General features: G+C 38.1%; 1 protein-coding gene across 6 annotated transcripts in view; it reads right to left on the bottom strand.

Moving 5' to 3' along the window:
• Nucleotides 1-20,827, bottom strand: part of usp54a (ubiquitin specific peptidase 54a) — a 100,699-nt gene that overhangs the window by 41,326 nt on the left and 38,546 nt on the right. For all 6 annotated transcript variants that reach the window (XM_052041565.1, XM_052041561.1, XM_052041566.1 and 3 more), the window contains 2 exons: nt 5,220-5,354; nt 2,614-2,727 (listed from right to left, as the gene is read on the bottom strand). In XM_052041565.1, the coding sequence (XP_051897525.1) occupies nt 2,614-2,727; nt 5,220-5,354 (249 nt within the window). The remainder of the gene's footprint in view (nt 1-2,613; nt 2,728-5,219; nt 5,355-20,827) is intronic.

The following is a 20,827-nucleotide window of genomic DNA, read 5'->3' as shown; positions in this document are numbered from 1 at the left end:
CATTTAGGCAATTTGTTTCTTTATTTTTTCTCTACCAAAACAGACAATTTCACATTTTCCCACATTGTACTCCCATTTGCCAGATGTTGCCCATTCACTTAACCTATCTATACTTCTTGTAGCCTCAGTATGTCCCCTTCACAACTTAATTTCCAATCTGTCTTTGTGTTAACAACAAATTTAGCAACTATAATTTTGGTGGTTTCTTCCAAATGTCAGACAAATTCTAAAAGGTTGCAGTATGAGAGTTGACAAATATGTAGAATTTCTTTCTCCCAGAGTGTGAATAATCTACGAAATTCTCTGTCCCAGCCAGCGGTGGAAGTATTATATCATTAGAAGTATTTAAAGTGGAGATGGATAAATATTTGATAGATCGAGGAGTAGAGGGGTATGGAAAAATGGCACAGTAGAGGAATTTATGCCAGTGTAGATCAGCCATGATCATATTAAGTGACAGGGAAGGCTAGAACGGGCTGATGTTCTGCTCCTATTTTCTCTGATTATACCATGCCAACCAGAAAAAGAGCCATCTATGCCTACTGTTTCCTGTTAGCTTCTACCCATGCCAATAGGTTATTTCTTACAGTCTGAGCTTTCATGTTCAACAATAAATCTCTGATGTGGCATCTTATCAAATGCAATCTGGAAATCTTAGTGCACGTGCCAGTTCTTCAAAGAACTCCAATAAATTGGTCAAGCAGAACATCCCATCCACAAAACCATGTTGACTACTTGATTAACTTGAATTATTCTAATGTTCTCTGCTTTCACATCTCTAATAATAGTTCCTAATGTTTTCCTTTTGACAGATGTTGAGCTAACTGGCCTGGAGCTTCCTGCTACCAACTCCCTCCCTTTCTGAATAAAAGAGTTACTTTCTGTATTTTCCAATGTATAATGGAACCTTCCCTGAATCGCGGGAATTTCAGAAAGTCAGAATCAATGCATCTACTAAATCACCAGCTACTTCTTTTAAGAACCTAGGGTGGTCCATCAGATTCTTAAAGGACTATTATCAAGAAATTCTAGTTGCTGCCATGTGGGTCACTGCTGACCAAAGGCAAAGTTTGTTGGCTCTTTTTCTGGTTGGCAAGATATAAAGAGCGGTATGGCTCAAGGATCAGTGCAGGACCCTCAACATTTTACAACTTATATAAATTATTTGGAAGAAACCACATCAGTTATAGTTGCTAAATTCCAACATACTACATTAACAATTCGGGGAAGGAGGGCTGAAGGGCCAATCAAGTTTGTTACTGTAGCTTAAAAGTCATTGCTATGAAACATTCGCCTGACATTGGAAGAAATGAGCTAGTTTTAGAATTTTACACTCTAGAACAGTATCTGTTTAGTTAGTTATTCTAATCTATGCTGTGTCCATCTCAAGGTTGTGGAGTAGCAGGAGGAATGAGTAATAAAGATTTTTGATTACCACACAATCAGCACACTAGTTTTTCCACTTTGCTTTCTGTGATTCACATAATGCTGCTTAATCTCAGGGTCCTTCGTTCTGGGAACCACAATTTTAAAAAGAAATAAAATGTTAAATATCCCACTCCCTTGGTAGTGGAAAAAATTGATGGGTTGAAATAGTGAGTTGGTGATGTTTCACTACCAATCTATATGCATCGAGTCACACAGATTTTAACCACGTTGACAGAACATGTCAAACTGTGGCCAAATTTTCCTTCACAAGAAAGATATCGCAATGTAAATGGAAGAAAGTCTGGGTCTCAGTCTTTAAAGCCAGATAAGTTTGCCATTAATTATTCCTTCTTGGGACATAGATACTGATAGCAAGGATAGCAGATATCAATCATGCTAACTTGCCCTGAAGAGGTGGTGATGGGCTGTTTTCCTGATTCAGCTTAGTGGGCTTTACAAGTCAACAGTAGATAGTTTCTTGTACTGGAAGACCAACAAGCATCAAGCACACCAAAGTGCATCTTTTGCTGAGTTGATAATCTTAAAGCAGCAGTTGATTGTTTGTTTCAGTGTCCAAGCCTGACAACTACACATAGGTGACCATCAACACATTTTCCAAAAGGAGATGGATGACGGTCTCATCGTCTTCATGGCTGCCTTAATGACAGCATGCAGTTGCAATGAGACAACAGCTGTGCATGATGGATTTGACAGGGAGGGCCTTTCTCAACAGCAGCCCAGCAAGGATTTGGGTCTGCTTGGAAATTCTGAAAAAGTATACTGCCAAATTTGACATTCTGTTCATGAACTACCTAACAAGAGCTACCATCACCTTTTCTCATAGGGCCTCACAAACATTGCATGCAGACCTCTGCATGATTAACTTGCAGCTAAAGCTGCTTCTCTGCACAAACTTCTGTATGAAGGACAAGTGCATCAGCATGGTCCAAAGGCGTTGAACGTTGCACAGAGAGGTGGGGAGGTGTTGAGGGTGGGGGGCACCAGTGTAATATTTTGGATTATCCTAATAAATAATATTTTGTACTTTATGCAAAAAAAGTTAAGAGATAAACCAATACATAAACATAGCCTAGATTGACTTGAAAAGAAAGTTGAACATGTAAAATTTAATGGAAAATGGTTTTAAAATCTGTCCTTAAATTTGGAAAAGTGAACTATTCCTACCTGTTCAAACAAAGTCATAGCAAATTTCTGGTGTGGAATACAGTGTTTTGCCGTGCAAATGTCCTCCTTTGTTTCATCAGCAATATGAAAGTGTATTCGCATGAGGATGTTTTCCTGTGAAAAATATAAATTGCCAATTGCTATACAAGGTTCTGCATAACTGAAGATGGAGCAATCAAATCTGAACTACAATACACCATTTGTGATGTCTCACAGCAAAGCTACCATCTTGAAGCAGAAATTTTCACAACTATTATTATGGGTTAGATCCATATCAAAAATGTTATCCAATAGCTACATTATACCATTTAGGAATCCTCGGGTGCATAACTGCAGATATTGATTTGTAATAGGTACAATGTTAGGTATGCAACTTCAATATTCAACGGTGCACATCAGGTGTCTTTGGGTGATTCAACATTCTCAGTAATGTCAGGTTAATGCCAGACTAGTTGGATTGCATAGGGCTGGTATAGACTGTACAAGCTGAATGGCCTCCTTCCATGCTTTAACTGTTCTGCGATAAAGCAAAAGCACTGCTCACAATTACTTTACAAAAACACAAAGCACCAACACTTGCAGCAGCTGATAAACAGATACCTGCAATCAGGAACCAATATACAGTTCATTACAACAGGATAAACAGCTCTCCATCTTACTCTCCTTCACAAAACAAAGGCAGCACCCAATACCATGTATTTCTGAAAATTTCATACATATCTCTAATGCAGAAATGGTTCTGCAGAAGGAAAAAAAATGTATCTTTTAAATGAACCAGTGAATTGGTCAATAAAACATTGTTGTTTCAAAGTGAAATCCACAAATACTCTGTGAATAGCAAAGTCAGCTGACCATCCAAGTTAGATACATTGACTTTACTCCATTAAGTGCTTTGATCTAAAGCAGCTGTAACAATCAAATTTGTTTAAGTAGTTAATGGAACAAGGAGAAAAGAAGCAAGATTTTGAAATGGTTTTCAAGCCTCTTGAATGAAAGCTCCACTTAACATTTGGTAAAAATACCTAGCCTCATCCCCTGATGATGTCTCAGCTGATCCTCTAAGGATGTCCTGGGGATTACTAGCAGCCTCAAGGCCAGGACAGCTAATGAAGTATATATGTATTTAATTTTCACTTTTTCTTAAAATAATCTAACTAAAGCTATCTCAATGGTGTTAAAGCTTCACAGATCCCAACAATGTTTGGAATCCACATAAGCGGATTATGCACCAAAGGTTGGGAACCACTTGCTTAGACGGAATTCAAAGCACTTTCCTGAACATAACTGTCAAAAACAGAAATGCCAGAAATACTTAGCAGGTCAGGTAGTTTCTGTGGAGGGAGAAACAGAGTTAATGTTTCAGGTTAATTGTGTGTCTTAACTGAAGAAAGGAAGGTTTGACCTGAAGTATTAACTCTGAATCTCTTTCAATAGAAGCTTCCTGACCCACTAGGTATTTCTAGCATTTTCTGTTCATATCTTTTAGATCAAAATGTTGCTTTTTGATGAAAAATTCACTATTGGTGCAAGTTCTTGGAGCAACAATAGCTATTTCTTTCAGTGGACCTTCAGCAAATCAAAGACCTACAAAAACTGTCAAAGCATGCTAGCAACTTCAAGGAAAGGGAATTCTGCAGATTCATTTAGTTACTTTCTTCTGTCCAACTCATTTCCACTAAAATACCCAATATAATCAAAATGTAAACCAGGTTACCAACCATCCCGGTGATACTAACAGATTTGATTGAAGTCTTCAATAGTGGCCAGATTCTGCTCTAATGCCATCTACAAGTCTGCAGATGATAGCACCAGTGGGCCATACCTCAAATAATGATGAGTCGGAGTACAGGAAGGAGATAGAGAGCTTGGTGACATGGTGTCATGACAACAACCTTTCTCTCAACGTCAGCAAAACAAGAGAGCTGGTCATTGACTTCAGGAAGGGGGGCGGTGCATATACACCTGTCAACATCAATGCCACCCAGGACATTCTCTCTTCCTCCCCTCCCACCAGGCAGAAGATACAAAAGCCTGAAAGCACGTACAACCAGGCTCAAGGACAGCTTCTATCCCGCTGTTATACGACTATTGAACGGTTCCCTAGTACGATAAGATCAACTGTAGCTTTGACACTTTACTCTGCATTCTGTATTGTTTTACCTTGTACTATCCTCAATGCACTGTGTGGTGAATTGATCTGTATGAACAGTATGCAAGCCAAGTTTTTCACTGTACCGTGGTACAAGTAACAATAATAAAACAATTCCAATTATCTTAACAAACTACAATTGAGGAAAGTTGTAGTGACCATAATTATAGGACTGATAGTTCCCTGACAAATTAGACTGCTCAAATTTAATAATGATACAAGGGGAAAGGCAAGAAAGCAAAGTAGTTTAAAAAAAACTGCTCTGAAAATGTCACGCTTTTTTTTTGAAAAGCTGATCTATCAGTGCAAGACAAAGAAGATTTGCAGAGTTCTTTACCATCCTAATGTAATAACATGGATTTTCCCCACTGGCTTTATACTCCCAAATTAGCTTCTTTACTGTAAATCATCAACAATTAGTCAAAGTAGTGAATCAGGTGGGTGCCATTTAACTTACAAAACATTCTGCTGCATCATCCATGATTCCCATCTGGAAGCGTTGTTCATCTTGAAAGGTTTTGGCAAGAGCACTCCGCAAGGCATCAGATGGTAGTACCTTTTCTTTGCTGTATTGAAATTGAGTGAAGATTCCCTAAAGGAAACAAAACACAGTCAGTATATTACACCACCCACCTTCAGAACTTTTTTGGCACCTGGAAACATTAATTAGGCAGAAAATTTAGGAACCCTGGTTTGCTTTGAAAGGAACCCGAATTTAAGATAGGTTGTAATGGAATGGTTCCAGTCATGAAGGATTTCATCTGTAAGGTAAAACTGGAGAAGTTGGAGTTGTCCTCCTTGGAGCAAAAAAGGCGAGAAGAGATTTGATAGAGACATACAAGATCATGACTGGTTTACACATGGTAGACAGAGGGAAGCTGTTCCCATTAGATGCACCACAGGAGATGCAACACCTGTTCTTTCACCTCTTCCCTTCCCAACATCTAGGGACCCAAACAGTCTTTCCAGGTGAAGTAGTAATTCACTTGTGCCTCTTCCAATCCAGTGTACTACATTCGGTGTTCATAATCTGGTCTCCACTACAGTAGAGAAAGCATATGCAAATCAGATTATCGCTTTGTGGAACACCTGTATTCAGTTGGCTGGTGCGACTCTGAGCTTCTGGTTGCCTGCCATTCTGACCTATGATCTCTTGTACTGTTACAATGATGCCCCATGCAAGGGAACAACATTTCAGCTCCCAGCTAGGCACATTGCAGCCTTCCAGACGATACTGAATTCCCCAACTTTAGGTAACTCACTTTCTTTGTCTGCATTGCAGATATTCCCCTTATTCTATCCATCCTTCCTGCCTCCTTCCCTGCAACTGAAAACTACCCTTTATTTAAATAATCTCTTTCCAATTCTGACAAAGGATCTTTGACCTGAAACATTAGCTTTATTTCTCTTTCCACAGATGGTACCTGACATCTGTTGAGTGTTTCTTGCATTTTCTGGTTTTATTTTCATATTTTCAGCAACTCCAGCTTTTCCCTTCCACTGATAAGAGGAAAAGAAGTTAGCCATATGGCCACTCAAGACTACTCAAAAAGATAATGGCTTATCCTCTACCTTGTATCAGAGCAGCCAGGAATGAATAATGCACAGTAGCTATTAACTGCTTTGAAACATTGGTTATAGTGGTCAAAGCCAGTCATATCATTAATTCTTTGTTTCTCTTTTCAAAGCATCTGTGAAACGAGAAACAAAGATATAATTTCAGGTCAAGATCCATTGTTGGCACTAGAAAGAGATTTAAAAAAAGAGTAGTGTTCAGTTACAGGGAAGGAGGCAGGAAGGATGGATAAGACAAAGGGAACATCTGTGCTGCAAACACATAAAGCGAGTTACCTAAAGTTGGAGAACATCACGTTAGATTATTTCAGAAAGCAGCAAAGTTTCTGTTGAACTTGAGTCACTGACAGACCCAGCTTTCTTGGTGGGATTTAGGTTTTCAATCTTTAGATTATTAGTCCAGAATTATGTTTTTTTTCCATTTCAGAAGGAAATATGTGAAATATTTTACAACAAACTACATTTTGTCAACAATCTTAACACCTGCACTCCCCCCACCCCCACCCCCAGGGTTTCAGACTGAATCAAGACTTTTCACTAAAATGGAAAAATATGAAGTACTACACTGAGAGTCTGACCCCAATACCTTTCCATTACTTCCCAATCCACTTGCTAAGAAAACCCTCATTCACATCCTTGTCCCCCACCAGACTTGAACATTCCAATTTTCTGCCACCTTCCCGTTTATGCTGCATCCACCCCATCCCATTTTACATCCTACAGAATCTGCGATATGCTTGCTAACTTGCATAGGTTTATCCAAAATCTCAACTTCAATATTTTCATCCCAGTGTTCAAATCCCTTTGTGGCTTCATGCTTCCAACCCCACAACCCACTGAGAAATCCAATCCAGGTGGCGAGAGAACCAACAGCATAAAAAAACCCACTAGACCTCAAGACTAATCCATGTCACAGATGCATCTGCCCACTCTATCAAATCCTTTAATCATCTTACACTTCTCAATTAGATCAACCCTTAATCTACATTCAAGTGAACATAAAACTAGTCTATAGAACATGTCCTCAGAATTTAACACTTTTAGCCCCAGGATTATTCTGGTAATATTGCACGCAACATATTCTGTGCTATTAACTTTTAATTTTCTCACAATGCAGATCAGCTCAGGATTATACTGGAGATACATAGTGCAATCGTGTCCTTCAAAAAAAAACTCAGCTCCTGAATTTACCATCCACCGATCGAGCTGCTTCCATTGATTACCATGAATAAAACTTAAAGGCCCTGTCATTTTCAATGACATTTCATTGACATCAATTTCCAAAGTCAACATCCGATTTCAGTACCAGCTGTGGCTCTGTAGATAGTACCTGACCGCAGAATCAGAAGCTTGTGGCTTCAAATCCCATTTCAGCAATTTCAACATATAGACACAGCTGCAACTCTGATGCAATACAAAGCAAATACTTATTCCTTAGCCAACATCTGAAACATTCATTCTCATTGCGATACGGAAAAGCTTCCTGTGCTCAAGCTTTCAACTGAACAAAGCCAGTACCAGCAGCTCAAGCAATATCAATTACTCTCAAACAACCAGAAGATCCGGCACACTGATTCAAAGTTGAAGGCAGAACAATTTTTTACCAAGAGAAAGCACAATAAAAATAAGTGTAGTTTCAGCACCACGTTACATTAAGTACACAGCAAAGGAACATGCGATTTCATTGAACTGGTTAATGGTCAATGTCAGTGCTTCTGCTACACACCGCTCCTCCCAAACTACCAGCATATCCTTGCATTTGTCTTGCTTCACCATAAGTGCATTATCCCTATCAACTACTCCTGCCAGCAGCATGTTTCATGGTCTTGGCAGATTTCACCCGAATTCTGTATTTCTGTCTGGGAAACAAACGACCCTGTGCCTGGATTAAATTGCTCATCCTGACTCACTGAAATTCAATGGCAACACAAGAGCTGTAATTTGGCATTACATGCTTACTGAAAACACACATCCCCAAGCACCTTGAATAATTCAAAGACAAACCTTGATCCTTTTCCTGGCATTTCAGTGAACATATTAGCTGTGACAACGATAAATATTCAACAATAGGAATTCGGTTTAACACAAATTCACATAGAAAAAGTAATGGCAGAGAGGATAAAGAATATCAAGCTCCTACAGACATTATTTTGTACCTGATTTTACAGCATATGCAGAAAAAATGTTAATCCCAGGATTTTGTCAACAATATCATAGGAGAGGGCACGGGAGTGGGTTAAGCAGTGAAAGTTTTCACTTCCTTTCATTCAATTCCCTTTAGGCTAAGGAAATTAAATGGAACTTCTAGTCAACATTCTGAAAAGGTGATTTAAATTGAACACAATAAACCTAGTGTATGCACAAGTTGGTCAAGTGATTAAAAATAGATTTCTGGACACTTACACTGTCACGTGCAAGTCATTGGGAAGACTAATGATATATTGGCCTTTATTGCAAGAGGGTTGGAGTTGAAGTCACACCTGGGATACTGTGCACAGTACTAGTCCCCTTATTTAAAAAAAAGAGGATATACTGGCTTGGAGGCTGTCTCAAAGAGATTCACTTGGCTAATTCCCGGGGTAAGATGGCTGTCTCATCATGAGTGGCTAAAGAAATTAGATCTGCATTCTTTGGAGTTCAGAAGAATGGTGGGGGTGGGGTGGGAGTGATCTTACTGAAACATACAAGATCTTAAGAGGATGTGACAGGGTAGATGGCAAGATGATTCCAGTAGTGGGAGATTCTCAGACAAGAGGACATAGTTACCAGATTAAAGGCACTGTCATTTTCCATAAAATATGCTCATTTTTAAACCTATTGGTCATCAGAAACAAATGCCTGCGTTTGTAACATTTTAAGCTTTAGAAAACTGAACCAATATATTCAGATACTCAATTGCGTGCATCATTTGACCTATAATGTGAATTTGTTGCAATAAACTGATAATCATCATTCCTGATAATGCAAGAACATAGGAGCAGGAGTAGGACACTTGGCCCCTCAAACCTGCCCTGTCATCCAAGATCATTGCCGATCTGCCCCAGGCCCCATCCCCACTTCTGTGCCAATTCCCCATAGCCCTCAGTTCTCCAATCTTCCAAAAATTTACTTACTTCCTCTTTAAATACCCCCAATAATTTAGCCTCCACAAGCCTCCACAGTAGAGAATTCCAGAGATTCACCACCCTCAGTGAAAAGTTCCTATGTGCCTCAGTTTTAAATGCCTACTCCTGCTCCTTTGCTACAAGGAGCGTTTATGTTTGTTACAACAAGGCTTAAAAATTATGCATTTTTAGAGAACTCATTGTTCTTGAATATAGAAACAATGGTTGAGTTTTCTAAAACTCAACGTGTCACAAACATAAGCATTTGTTTCTGATGACCAATATAGGTAAGGAAACGAGCATATGTCATTGTGGATTGTAACAGCTATTTGTGAAATACCATTATGTTTAGCAGTTGGTCATATCATGCAAATTATTCTGCACAGCTCTTATTTTTCAATTGTTCTGCAATTTCCTCAAAATTAGCTCAAAAGATAAACTTGTAAGTTGGCTCACAGAAAATGATTTAAGTTCTTCTTCCTAAATTTCCCTCCTTCCATCTGTTTCAGGGGTATTGATTCCTTGCTGGACCATTTTCGACAAATAACAGTCATCTCCTGGTAGCTCATGAAAGCAACTATTAATCCAGTTATTGACAAAACTATTGGTACTTACTTTCATTACTGTGAAATTGGCAGCAGTTTTGGGATTTTCACACACAGTTTCACATAAACTTAAGTTGTCAGAGATTCAGACATCCTAATGAGACTGCACTGTATGCAACGTTCTCCAAAGGAATTCAGCAAAATCAGTGAATTGATGTGAGTTTAAACTTTTTATCTAACTAGTCTTGCCGTGAAACACAGCGTCTTGTTTCAGGAGATTGAAGTGAGTTTGCAATAGATTAATTTACCATAGTTACTGCTTAACAACTACCCTGGTTCTGAAAAAACACTAATTCTGTGTATGGATCAAAATTCTGTTGCATAAATATTTCAAAATGGAATTAAAAATCATAAACTTCTACCTGAATGACTTGCTCCAATCCTGGTATATTTACAAATTGTTAAAAAGCTAATAAAACGTTGTGTTTTTTTCCCCCACTTGATTTTATATCTGACAATTCTTTAATGGATTTAACTGCTCAGCCTGTTCGATGACTCACAATTTTTGGGTCAACGGGATCATATAAACCAAAGCCTAACAACAACAGATAATAGGAAAGTGGAAGTTCTTACCACAAAGATTACTAGACTGCTAGCTACAAGTTCTGGACCATCATTAATATATGGCATAATGTTGGCAGCAACCCAAATGAAGCCAGGGGCTTTGTACCTTTCCCCATTACACATCACTATATTTCTAGCAGCAAGTGTTGGAGAACCATCAGGAGCATAAAATCTGGATACAGAAAGTGATCTTCATGGCTCTATTCAATGAGGAGCAGGAAATTCTCCTGGCTCCTGCCAACATCCTTAACCAACACAAATAGGTTGTCTGCTTATTAATTCATAAGCTGTTTGCAACAATTTATGATGAGCATTTAACTGCAAAGCAGTGAATATACCTCAAAAATAATTTATTAAAATAGTTTCCTCAGATGAGTATTTGAATCACCAAGGCAAAGCTAGCTATGGGCCAAGTGTTGGTAAATGGTATTAATAAAGATGGGTAATCAATGGTCGACATGGACAGGGTGGGCCAAGTAACCTGCTTCTGCCCTCTAAGGCTCTATTAACTGATTTAAAAGACAAGTCCACCACGTCTATGCTGACCATTAAGCATCCTTCTATACTAATTTCATTTACCAGCACTTGGTATGTGGCCAATGCCTTAGCAATTCCAACAGACACCCAGATATATCTTACACATTGAGAGAGTACCTGCTTTCACCACCCATTCAGGCAATGCATTCCAAATTGCAACCACCCTCTGGATAAAAAATACTGCCTCAGATCCTCTTTAAACCTCTTATGTCTCAATTTAAACCTCTTACGTCTCAATTTAAACCTGTGCTCTCTGGTCAGACACCTCTGAATTGGAGAAAAGTTTCTTACCATCTACTCTATCTATGCCCCTCAATTTTATATGCCTCTATCAAGTCCCCCTTCAGCCTCCTTTGCTAGAAGGAAAACAAAACCAGCCTATCCTGTCTTGACATAACTGAAATATTCTATCACAGGCAATGTCCTGGTGAACGTCTTCCTTCTTCCTTAACCATAGTTTTCCTTGCACAATAGTGGACAAAGCCCATGACTGCATCTGATCTATTTTCCACACCTCTACTCTCACCCCTTTGCCCCTGAACAGAACAACAGGTTCCCTTAACTTCCATTCCACCAGTCTCTGTATTCAACTCATCATCCTTCGTAATTTCTGCGACCTCCAACAAGATTCCACCACTGGACACAAATTTCCCCTCCCTTCCCCTTTCAGCATTTTGTAAGGATTGCTCCCTTTGCAATCCCCACGTCCTCTCTTCCATCACCGTCACATGTGATTTCCCCATGCAACTGCAGGAGGTGCAACACCTGACCTTTTACCTCTTCCCTTCTCACCATCCAGGGACCTAAACATTGAAGCAGTGATTCACGTGCACTTCTTCCAATTTAGTGTACTGCATTTGGTGATCACAATGTGGACCCTCTGCATTGGAGAAACCAAACGCAGATTGGGTGATGCTTTGTGGAGAACCTGGGCTCATTCTGCAGGAATGACCATGATGCAGTTTCTCACCATTTTAATTTACCATCCCATTTCCACTCCAATCTCTGTCTGCGGCCTCCTGCACTGTTACAAGACCCAATGCAAGTTTGAGGAATAACACGTCATCATCTACCTAAGCATGTTGCAACCTTCCAGACTTGATATAGAATTCTCTAACATGCTCCTTCTTCCTATCTACACAAGAACCATTTCCGTCTGCCATCCTTTTTTCTTTTTCTGTGTATCGTCTGGCCTGTTGAACGTCCCTGTTTGCCAGAAGCACATCAGTAAATTGTTACCATAATACCTTATCCCATCTACCACGTGTTCATTCCATCAGAGAAATTCCATTGGTTTCACTTGGATTTTGTTGTTACCCAGACTAACATTTCTCTCGCAGGTCTGATGAAGGATCCCTCATCTGAAACATTAATTGTTTCTTTCTCCATAGATACTGCCTGACCTGCTTAGTTTTTCTTCTTGTCCTATATGCATAAATCTAGCATGTCAGGCAAGTCCCACTACGTTTGCATTAACAAGTCGTTACACGGACCTAAAAGCTTAATGTGCTAAATAAGTATCCTCACTAAGTGATTTTGACTCATTGCATCACAGACACTCCCTTTGTTCTACACATCCCTCCCGGACCTGCTCTCCTTCTGCAAACTAACTTGCATCTCTTTCTTTCCCGGTCTGATGAAGGGTTGCAAACCTGAAATGTTGACTATTTCCCTTTCCACAGGGAATGTATGACCTGCTGAGTTTTTCCAGCATTTTCTACTTTTGATCCTGCTGAATCTTCTCTGCACCCTGTTAAACACAATCACACCTTTGTATCTGTTTTCAGATTCATTGCTGCTTGTTTTTATTTGCAGCCTGCCTTCTCCTATTTAACTCCAAAGCAAAATTATATCCATAATTAGTCCACTCTGATCAGTGCTGAAGTTGCAACCTTTCCTTTTTAACTTTGATCCAAGTGGCTAGCACCAATTTAAAAAACTGAAACAATTCTGCAGAACAGATTACATGAAGACCAAATTTCACATTTTAAACCTAAGATTCATGCCAAGAGGGAAAATTCCCAGTTAAAGGTCACAGCACGGTAAGCGAAGCAACAGCTGATACACATATACTGGTTGAAATGATGTAATTTATTTGTGAGTATCAGGTGGCACAGACATAAAGGGTGTGGTAACCATGATCTTGTAGCAAAGCTGGAATTGTTGTGGGTGTAATTCTATGGAGTGTTTAACTTTGTGTATGGCACACCCATATGCAAGTGTGTTTGTTGCCAAAATCAACAGAATCATGTGGCACAAAGAATACAAAGCTTTTCTATTCATGTAATAATTCTCTATACCTTAGTGAAAAAAGTTGGCAAGACGTTGAAACTTCCATGAGTCCTGTGCAAACTTCTGATCCCACTTCCGTAAAGTTGGCATGTATAACAATGAATTGGGAATGCCCAGCCAAGCTGAATATGGTTCTCGAGAATTGGATTTCAACAAGTTAGAGACTCAAACACTGACTGAAGAACAGCTTTGAATCCAACCTCTCACTTTACTTACATTATGTAAAATACACTTAATTTGCCTGTTAGTATTTCTCAACAAGGAAAAGAAGTGAAAAAAGATAAGACAACACAGTTAAAGCCCAGACCTCAGCAAGGACCTTTGGAACCATATATTCTCACACCATTAAAAGGGTTTAGACAATAGACACTGAAAGCTAAGAGGATATAACAGCACTTAAAGTATTTTTTCCACAGCAAACACTTGTAGAAATAGGGTTTAAAGCAGAACTTCACATTTGCACCTCAAAGAAATTCTGAAAAATTGAAAAAATGAAAAAGAAGAAAAGCTTTTGAAAACGAGGACTGTTGGACAAAACCCATCCATCAGGGACCTAAAATTATCAAATCATCAGGATTGCATGAATTTCTACGCAAGGTATAGGTCATTCAAAATCAATATATATTTACATATAAACACAAAATACTTAATTAACTAAGCACCTGAACTGCATAGCTGTATCCAAATAAGCAGACATTCAACACATAACCATGTAATTTGAATGTGATATTTTTGAAAACACATTTAAACAATATGTATGAAAATACCACTGAGTGGTAGCCTACCTGATAAAATTACCTCGCCTGCTACAGTGATTATTTTAAATATTTGAGTGGAAAACTTTGTAACAAATTCTGATGATAAAGACCTAAAGCAACATTTGGATATTGATGAGAATAAATATTTCTTGCATGCCACACTGTTCCAGTGATCTGGATTTCATTCTGATCATGGGTGCTGTGTTTGTGGAGTTTGAACATTCTCTAATATTGAGTGGGTTTGTCCCGGGTACTACGATTTCCTCCCACATCCCAAAGATATGCTGATAGATTAATTGGCTACTGTAAATTATCCCTTGTGTTGGTGGGTGGTAACAGGGACATATTGATAGGCTTGTGCCATAGAATACATTACAGGGAAATAAGTAGAGTAATGAGACTAATGGGAATGCCAATACCTTTAGCCTGCCCCCAACTTGGGAGGAAAAAAAAGCAAAGTCCACACATCAGCAATTGGCCTGTAGCATTTATATGATGTTCCAAATATGATGCTCTGGGTACATTTATGTTTTCAGAAGTTTGATAAACAAAATGTTGCAAAACAAATTATAACGCAAATAAGCAGGTCAGGCTGCACATGGAGATGAAAAAACAAGTTGACAATTTCAAGTAAATAACCTTTCACTAAAACCAGTGACAAATTGATTGCAAGTATGAAGGGGCTGACTTACAAGGAAAAGATGAACAGATTGAGGCTACACTTAGAGTTTTGAGGAATAAGAGGGGATCCAAGGGAAGACAATTCCAAATATATTCAAGGCCAAGAAAGAGATTTCTGGACTATAGGAGACTCAAAGATAATAGGAAACGAGGAGGAAAGTGGACCTGAAGCCAACATCAGATCAACCATGATCGTATTGAAAGGTGGAACAAGGTCAAAGGGCCATATTGCCCACTCCTGCTTCTGTCTCTCATGCTCTTATCTAACTTTTGTTTTGACTTAAATTTGCTGTTTTTGGTCAATGGGACAATCCAACATTACACACAAATGGATCAATCAGTTCTGGTTATCACCAAATCCAATATATTCACAATATGGAATGAAGGCCAGTTTTTCCTCTGGTTTCTTTACTACTACTAAATTCTTTACTACCAGGAAGTTAAAACACCAGAGATAAAACTGGCCTTCACCTTTAATTCTAGCATCATACGTTAGGGTTCTGATCAAATTTACCGAAATGATTGCAACTAGATTAAAATTATTACAAATCTTAAAAATCAGGTGTTTGCATGTTGAAGATTGCTTTTATATTGCATCAAAAATAAAACCAAGGCTTTAAAAAAAAGCTTGGAAAGCATTTTGAAATTTCTTTAATTAATAAAACAACGTGATCACTGGACCTCATAAGATTTTTTGCCTGTTTGAATTAAACTGATGTGCAGTGTGTCATGGAAAAATAATTTTCTACTGATTATGTGAAACTGACTTAAGTATGAACTGCAAATCCTTACCTTAAAGTTCCTTCCTTCCACCATTTTTAAAATGGCAGAAATGATCAACTCACAGAAAGAACAAATTCTCAACAAGACAGTAATAAGTGTTCAAAGCATAACTGGTTCTACAAATTTAATGTTCACGGGAATTAATGTACCAGAATTTTCTGCAATATCTTCATTGAGGCTCTGTTTATATTTCACCTCCAGTGGTGCACTAACAATTGGTCAACCACTTCACAGTACTGGCTCCATGTCCCAATTCATAAACGTCTCAGTTAATTGTTGATTAAGGTCAAACAAGCCAGAACAGAAGACACCATGGGCATGTAATGTGATTCAGAACACTCCTAATGATTTACTAACTGACATGGAGACACACAGTCTATCACCACCCACAGCACAATTACCTCCAAAGAGAGTCCAATTCAACTTTGCTGTTTGATATAATGCTGCCTGCAAAAGCAACCCTAGAAGCAACCTCTTTTTAGGGTACACAGAGCCACAAGCAGCTTTGTGAAGCCGTTCCTCTTTGTCCTGACCCTCAGTAACCTGTATCAGCTTTCTTACTCAAACTCTTCCATTTCAAAATGCTTGAACTCCTGTAGGTTAGCTGTGTCTCAAGCCTGCAACCCTTAAGACATAAATTACTGGGCATATTCTTTCCTCCAACTCAAGATCCTTTGCACCATCTGCTCTTGACTTTATATTTATTCACTGAAACCTCAGCTCCACATTCCAACACTAAAATTCCCCAACTTGGCAACTCTCTCCACTTTACCATTCTTCAACAAAAACTCAATCTCACTTTTGATCATCAAAGCTTCAAGCGGGTTACAGGTTTTATTGCCTAAGAATTCCATTATACTCGGTTATTATGACATTCTCCAGCCATTTTTAACAAAATTTTAAAAAAATACAACTGCAAAATACTGAGAATCATGATCACAAGTTTGGAAAGATTTATATAACTGTATCTGTCAGAAGAAAAGTTTTGATAAAATAACACTCAGTACATCCCAATACATAAATCCTGATGGACCTATTGTGTATTTACTGAATTTGATATTCAGTGGCATTACCAACACCAAGTCATCAACATCCTAGAGGGTCACCATACACTAGAAACTCCTGCATCAGCCACATAAACTGTGTGTTTCGATGTACATGTGACTAATATAGATATCTTATCTTATAAACACTGTGGCTGCAAGAGCAGTTTAAATGATGAGTATCCTGCAGTGAGCGACTCAACTCAAAGCACAAGTTAGGTGCATGATGTAGTTAATACTCTGCACTTACTTGCATGTGGCACCACCAGTGCACTATGACTGCAAAAGAGGCAAAAGGTTACCTGCTGAGGCTATTCTGACAGCACTTACAAAAGCCACAACCTCTGCCACCAAGGAGGACATGGATAGCAAGCAAAAGGGAACACCCCACCAAGTCAACCCTCATCCTTAGAAATACGTCACCATTCCTTATTTAAGCCTAAGTCCTGATACTCCCAATTGAACAGAATTGTAGATGTGCCTTCACTAAAGGACTGCAGCAGTTCAAGAAGGAGGCCTATTATCATGCCCTCAAAAGGCTTTTAAGGAGGGTCAATAAATGCTGGACTTGCCAGTAACACTACCATCCTTAAAAGTAAATAAATACAAAAAAGATTTGAGAGTTTTAACACCCTTTTTTAAAAAAATAGTGAAAGTTAATGTAAACACAAAGAGCTTCTGTATAATGAAAGTGAAGATAAATTCAGATCTTTCATTTTGCTGTGCTGATACTTCACTTCCCACCAGGTATGCAATTTGGTTATGGGAGCTAATTCTGGAAGTAACCTGTATGGTAATTCAGCATGGAATGCCAGCCCTTATTTTACAGAGAGCTTATGAATACCAGCATGAACAAATGTAACTGCTATAATAGTGGATTTAGCAGGCCAGGTCCCATCCACCAGTCTTGCAGAGATCAGAATAATCTAAGTGTATGTTTGCATTCACTAAGATCAGTCAATGGGAAAATCCAGTTAAAAATTGGTTTTTACTGACCTCAATCATGCCAAACCCCGCAAATTCACTCTCAGATTGTTTAAATGAAATGTATTATTATGCCAGCTTTAGAATTCAATATTAATGCTGCCTTCTGGCATTCACCAAGGACATAAGATCGAGCTTACCATCTCTATTAATTTACAGGAAAATACTAATAACAACAAAACTTTAATTTAATCAATGGACCTCTTTGTCCTTCCTGCCAAAGAACATTCTCGTGTATGTTGAATATCTTGCACTAGAAACAGATCACTGCTCAAAACAAACAGCACAGGACTACAGAACATTTTCCACATTGAGTGAAGGCCAGAATCCAGATGAAAAGGTCAGTAGCAAATACTTACACAAATGAAATAAAAGGCAAGTGAATACACAAGCTATTTCTGAAATTTCGCCATGTTCCTGACTCAAACAAGTCAGATCTTCAGAAGTTAAATGACAAAGCCTTTTTGAACTGGAAGAGAATTTTACCTTACTAATTGGTTCTAAAATTTTGTTGGCATAGTTCTATAATCTGAATAGTGCCAAGCAACAATTATTGTCACAGCATCAAAATTAAGAACATGAAGTACCCAGCTTTCAGATGCAGCCAAGGATATTCCACAGACAAGTTTGACAGCAAGCTGGTTTCAAATAAATCAAGTGAACTTGCTTTACCACCACCACCCCCCCCATACTCCAATTCAAAATAGCAAAACCGTAATAATAGAGGTGGAAAAATAATACAACAGTAAAAATGTTTCCTTGTGTATTTCATACGAACTGTTAGTGACAAGACAATACCAATTAATATGATTTATATTTTCAAATGGAAATCAACAGATCAGTCATAGACATTTTGCAGATTTGTTTTCAAGTGAGCCATATGCTTAAAAGCAAAATCTAAGTATAATTATATTGAAGATGTTTGCAGAAACTACATCTTATACAACTTGCATCAGAAATCTTTTGTGGAAATTTTAGAGTTTTTAAGTCAGGAAATACAAGTCAAGCATTTTTGCTGATAATTTTTTGGAAGATGTCTCCATTTACTTGTCCTTGTAAAAAAAATTTGAAAACGAAGTCATGCATTGATCCTTCCCAACAAACTACACTGCACCATGAGCCCAAGTAGGGTAGATAAATGTTTTTGTTTTAAACGTATTTGAAGATAATACAAATATAGTACAAAATTAATCTACAGAAGGACTCTGAGGCAACATTCATCAATACATTGAACTATGATACAAAACGTTAAGGTTTTATTCAAAGAGCAAATTTTTCTAGTAATTCAATGCTTCTGCCCAGCTTAAGGTGCATCTTACCCAGCTTTCCATTTCTCTTCCAAAAGAATCATCTCTTTCAGGATCATGGTTTGAAGAGAAGCAGCACACTATTGTATCACTTACGGAGCTATTCTTTCTCTCCAGACCTGCTGTTTGTGGGACCTTCTTGTGTGCAAACTGGCTGCCACATTTGCCAATGTTAAATAGTGATTACCTTCTAAGATAATTTTGTTGCTGAGAAACATCATGAAACCTCCACAGGACAAGTGATATAAATGCAACTTCCTTCTATGATTAGCTTTTTGCATTTACAAGTTAGAGACAGGAAAAAAAACACAATCGCCAGAGCTCCTTTTGTGGATGTTTTGTTTTATTGACTTCTGTTTGAGTGAGTCAGTTTCAAATGGGGAGAGACTTGGGTTCAGTTGCTATTCCTACTATAGTTGAATATACATGCCCTCCATTCAGTCACTGGGAAACTGCCAGCTCAAGCCAGAGTAACACCATTTAAGCAAGGCTGATAATAAAGTGCATATTCTGGCTGAGACAAGCTCATTAGAAGCCAGAGACTGCTGGTCTACTGTCCCATCTGTTGCATTTGTCCCTAATTAAGAGTGCCCTTACAGGAACTTGGCCAAAGATAAATGATTTGATATTGGGCAAGTGGTGGGGTTCCTATATTTGATCTCCTTACGGAATTAATACATTTTGGATTAATCTCAGATGATCAACAGAAACTTTAAGAGGCTCTTAAATACAGTTTATATGCAATAGATAAAAGTGGCACTTATTTCTGCTGTATGTAAACTACATATAAAAGCCAGCATAATTAGCAACTTAGAATTAATGGGAGCAGAATGTCATAGCATCTTTGTCAATATCAATCCAAGGTCATCACATCCATACCCTTTCAAATTATTGACTACAAACAGGAATTCACACCATTATATAACATAGTTAAGATTAATATCAAACAGTTTACAATGTATGTAAAGTTATTCCTGCTCTAATGGCTAAATTTTGGTAAAATTTAGATGACATCTGAAACATCATTTATTAATAGAAAATCATTTAAGTCACAAAAGACTTCAATCTAGCAGATAATAATTTTTGACAGTTAAAAATAATAAGATGTAACCCTCCTAAAATGTTTATATTGTCTCTCCTCGTCCCCACTCTCCAACCAAGACTTTATTTCATACAGGACATTAAGATAAGCTTCTGAGTGGAAAAAATACCCCCATCAGCACTCAGTACATCATATAAAAAAAAACACACCACTTAAAATGCTCTACAGATCACACAAACATAAGCGTGTACATTCAACTATACTTCAATGCTTTTTGCTGGTTTTGATCTTTTGGTTCAATCTTTGAAATCTTTAGCTAACAAAAAGATTGTGGAAGCGGCTCTCGAAAATATTAACTGGCCTTTTATTTGGGTGAGGGTGGTGGAAGTTTGTGTGTGGGTTTTAATTCCACTTTTGAGGAGAAAGTGGTTCTTGACTTCACTCTTGAATGACTGAGCTCTAGTTTGAGATTGTTTCACTATCATCTACACAATCATTTTATAGTTCTAAACACCCTAGCTAGATTGCGTTTAAATTCTTTAAATTCAAGGAAAATACATAATTGTTTGACTTCATAATTTAACCCTTAAGCCCCAGTATCATCCTAATAAACCAGTATAACCCTCAAGGCTAGCATTTCCTTCCTGAGTTGTGGTGCCTTGAATTAAAAGATTGACTACTCCAGGACAGATGAAGTTCCTTACAACTGAATCAGAATGCCCACCCCTTTGAATTCCTACCTCTGAACTTGATATACAATTAAGCCATTTCGTTCTTTTGCATTAATGTT

The sequence above is a fragment of the Pristis pectinata genome, chromosome 30 (genome assembly GCF_009764475.1).
Source record: "Pristis pectinata isolate sPriPec2 chromosome 30, sPriPec2.1.pri, whole genome shotgun sequence".
Taxonomy (NCBI): domain Eukaryota; kingdom Metazoa; phylum Chordata; class Chondrichthyes; order Rhinopristiformes; family Pristidae; genus Pristis; species Pristis pectinata.
The sequence above is the reverse complement of the archived record's forward strand: the minus strand, read 5'-3'. Positions and strand labels throughout refer to the sequence as shown.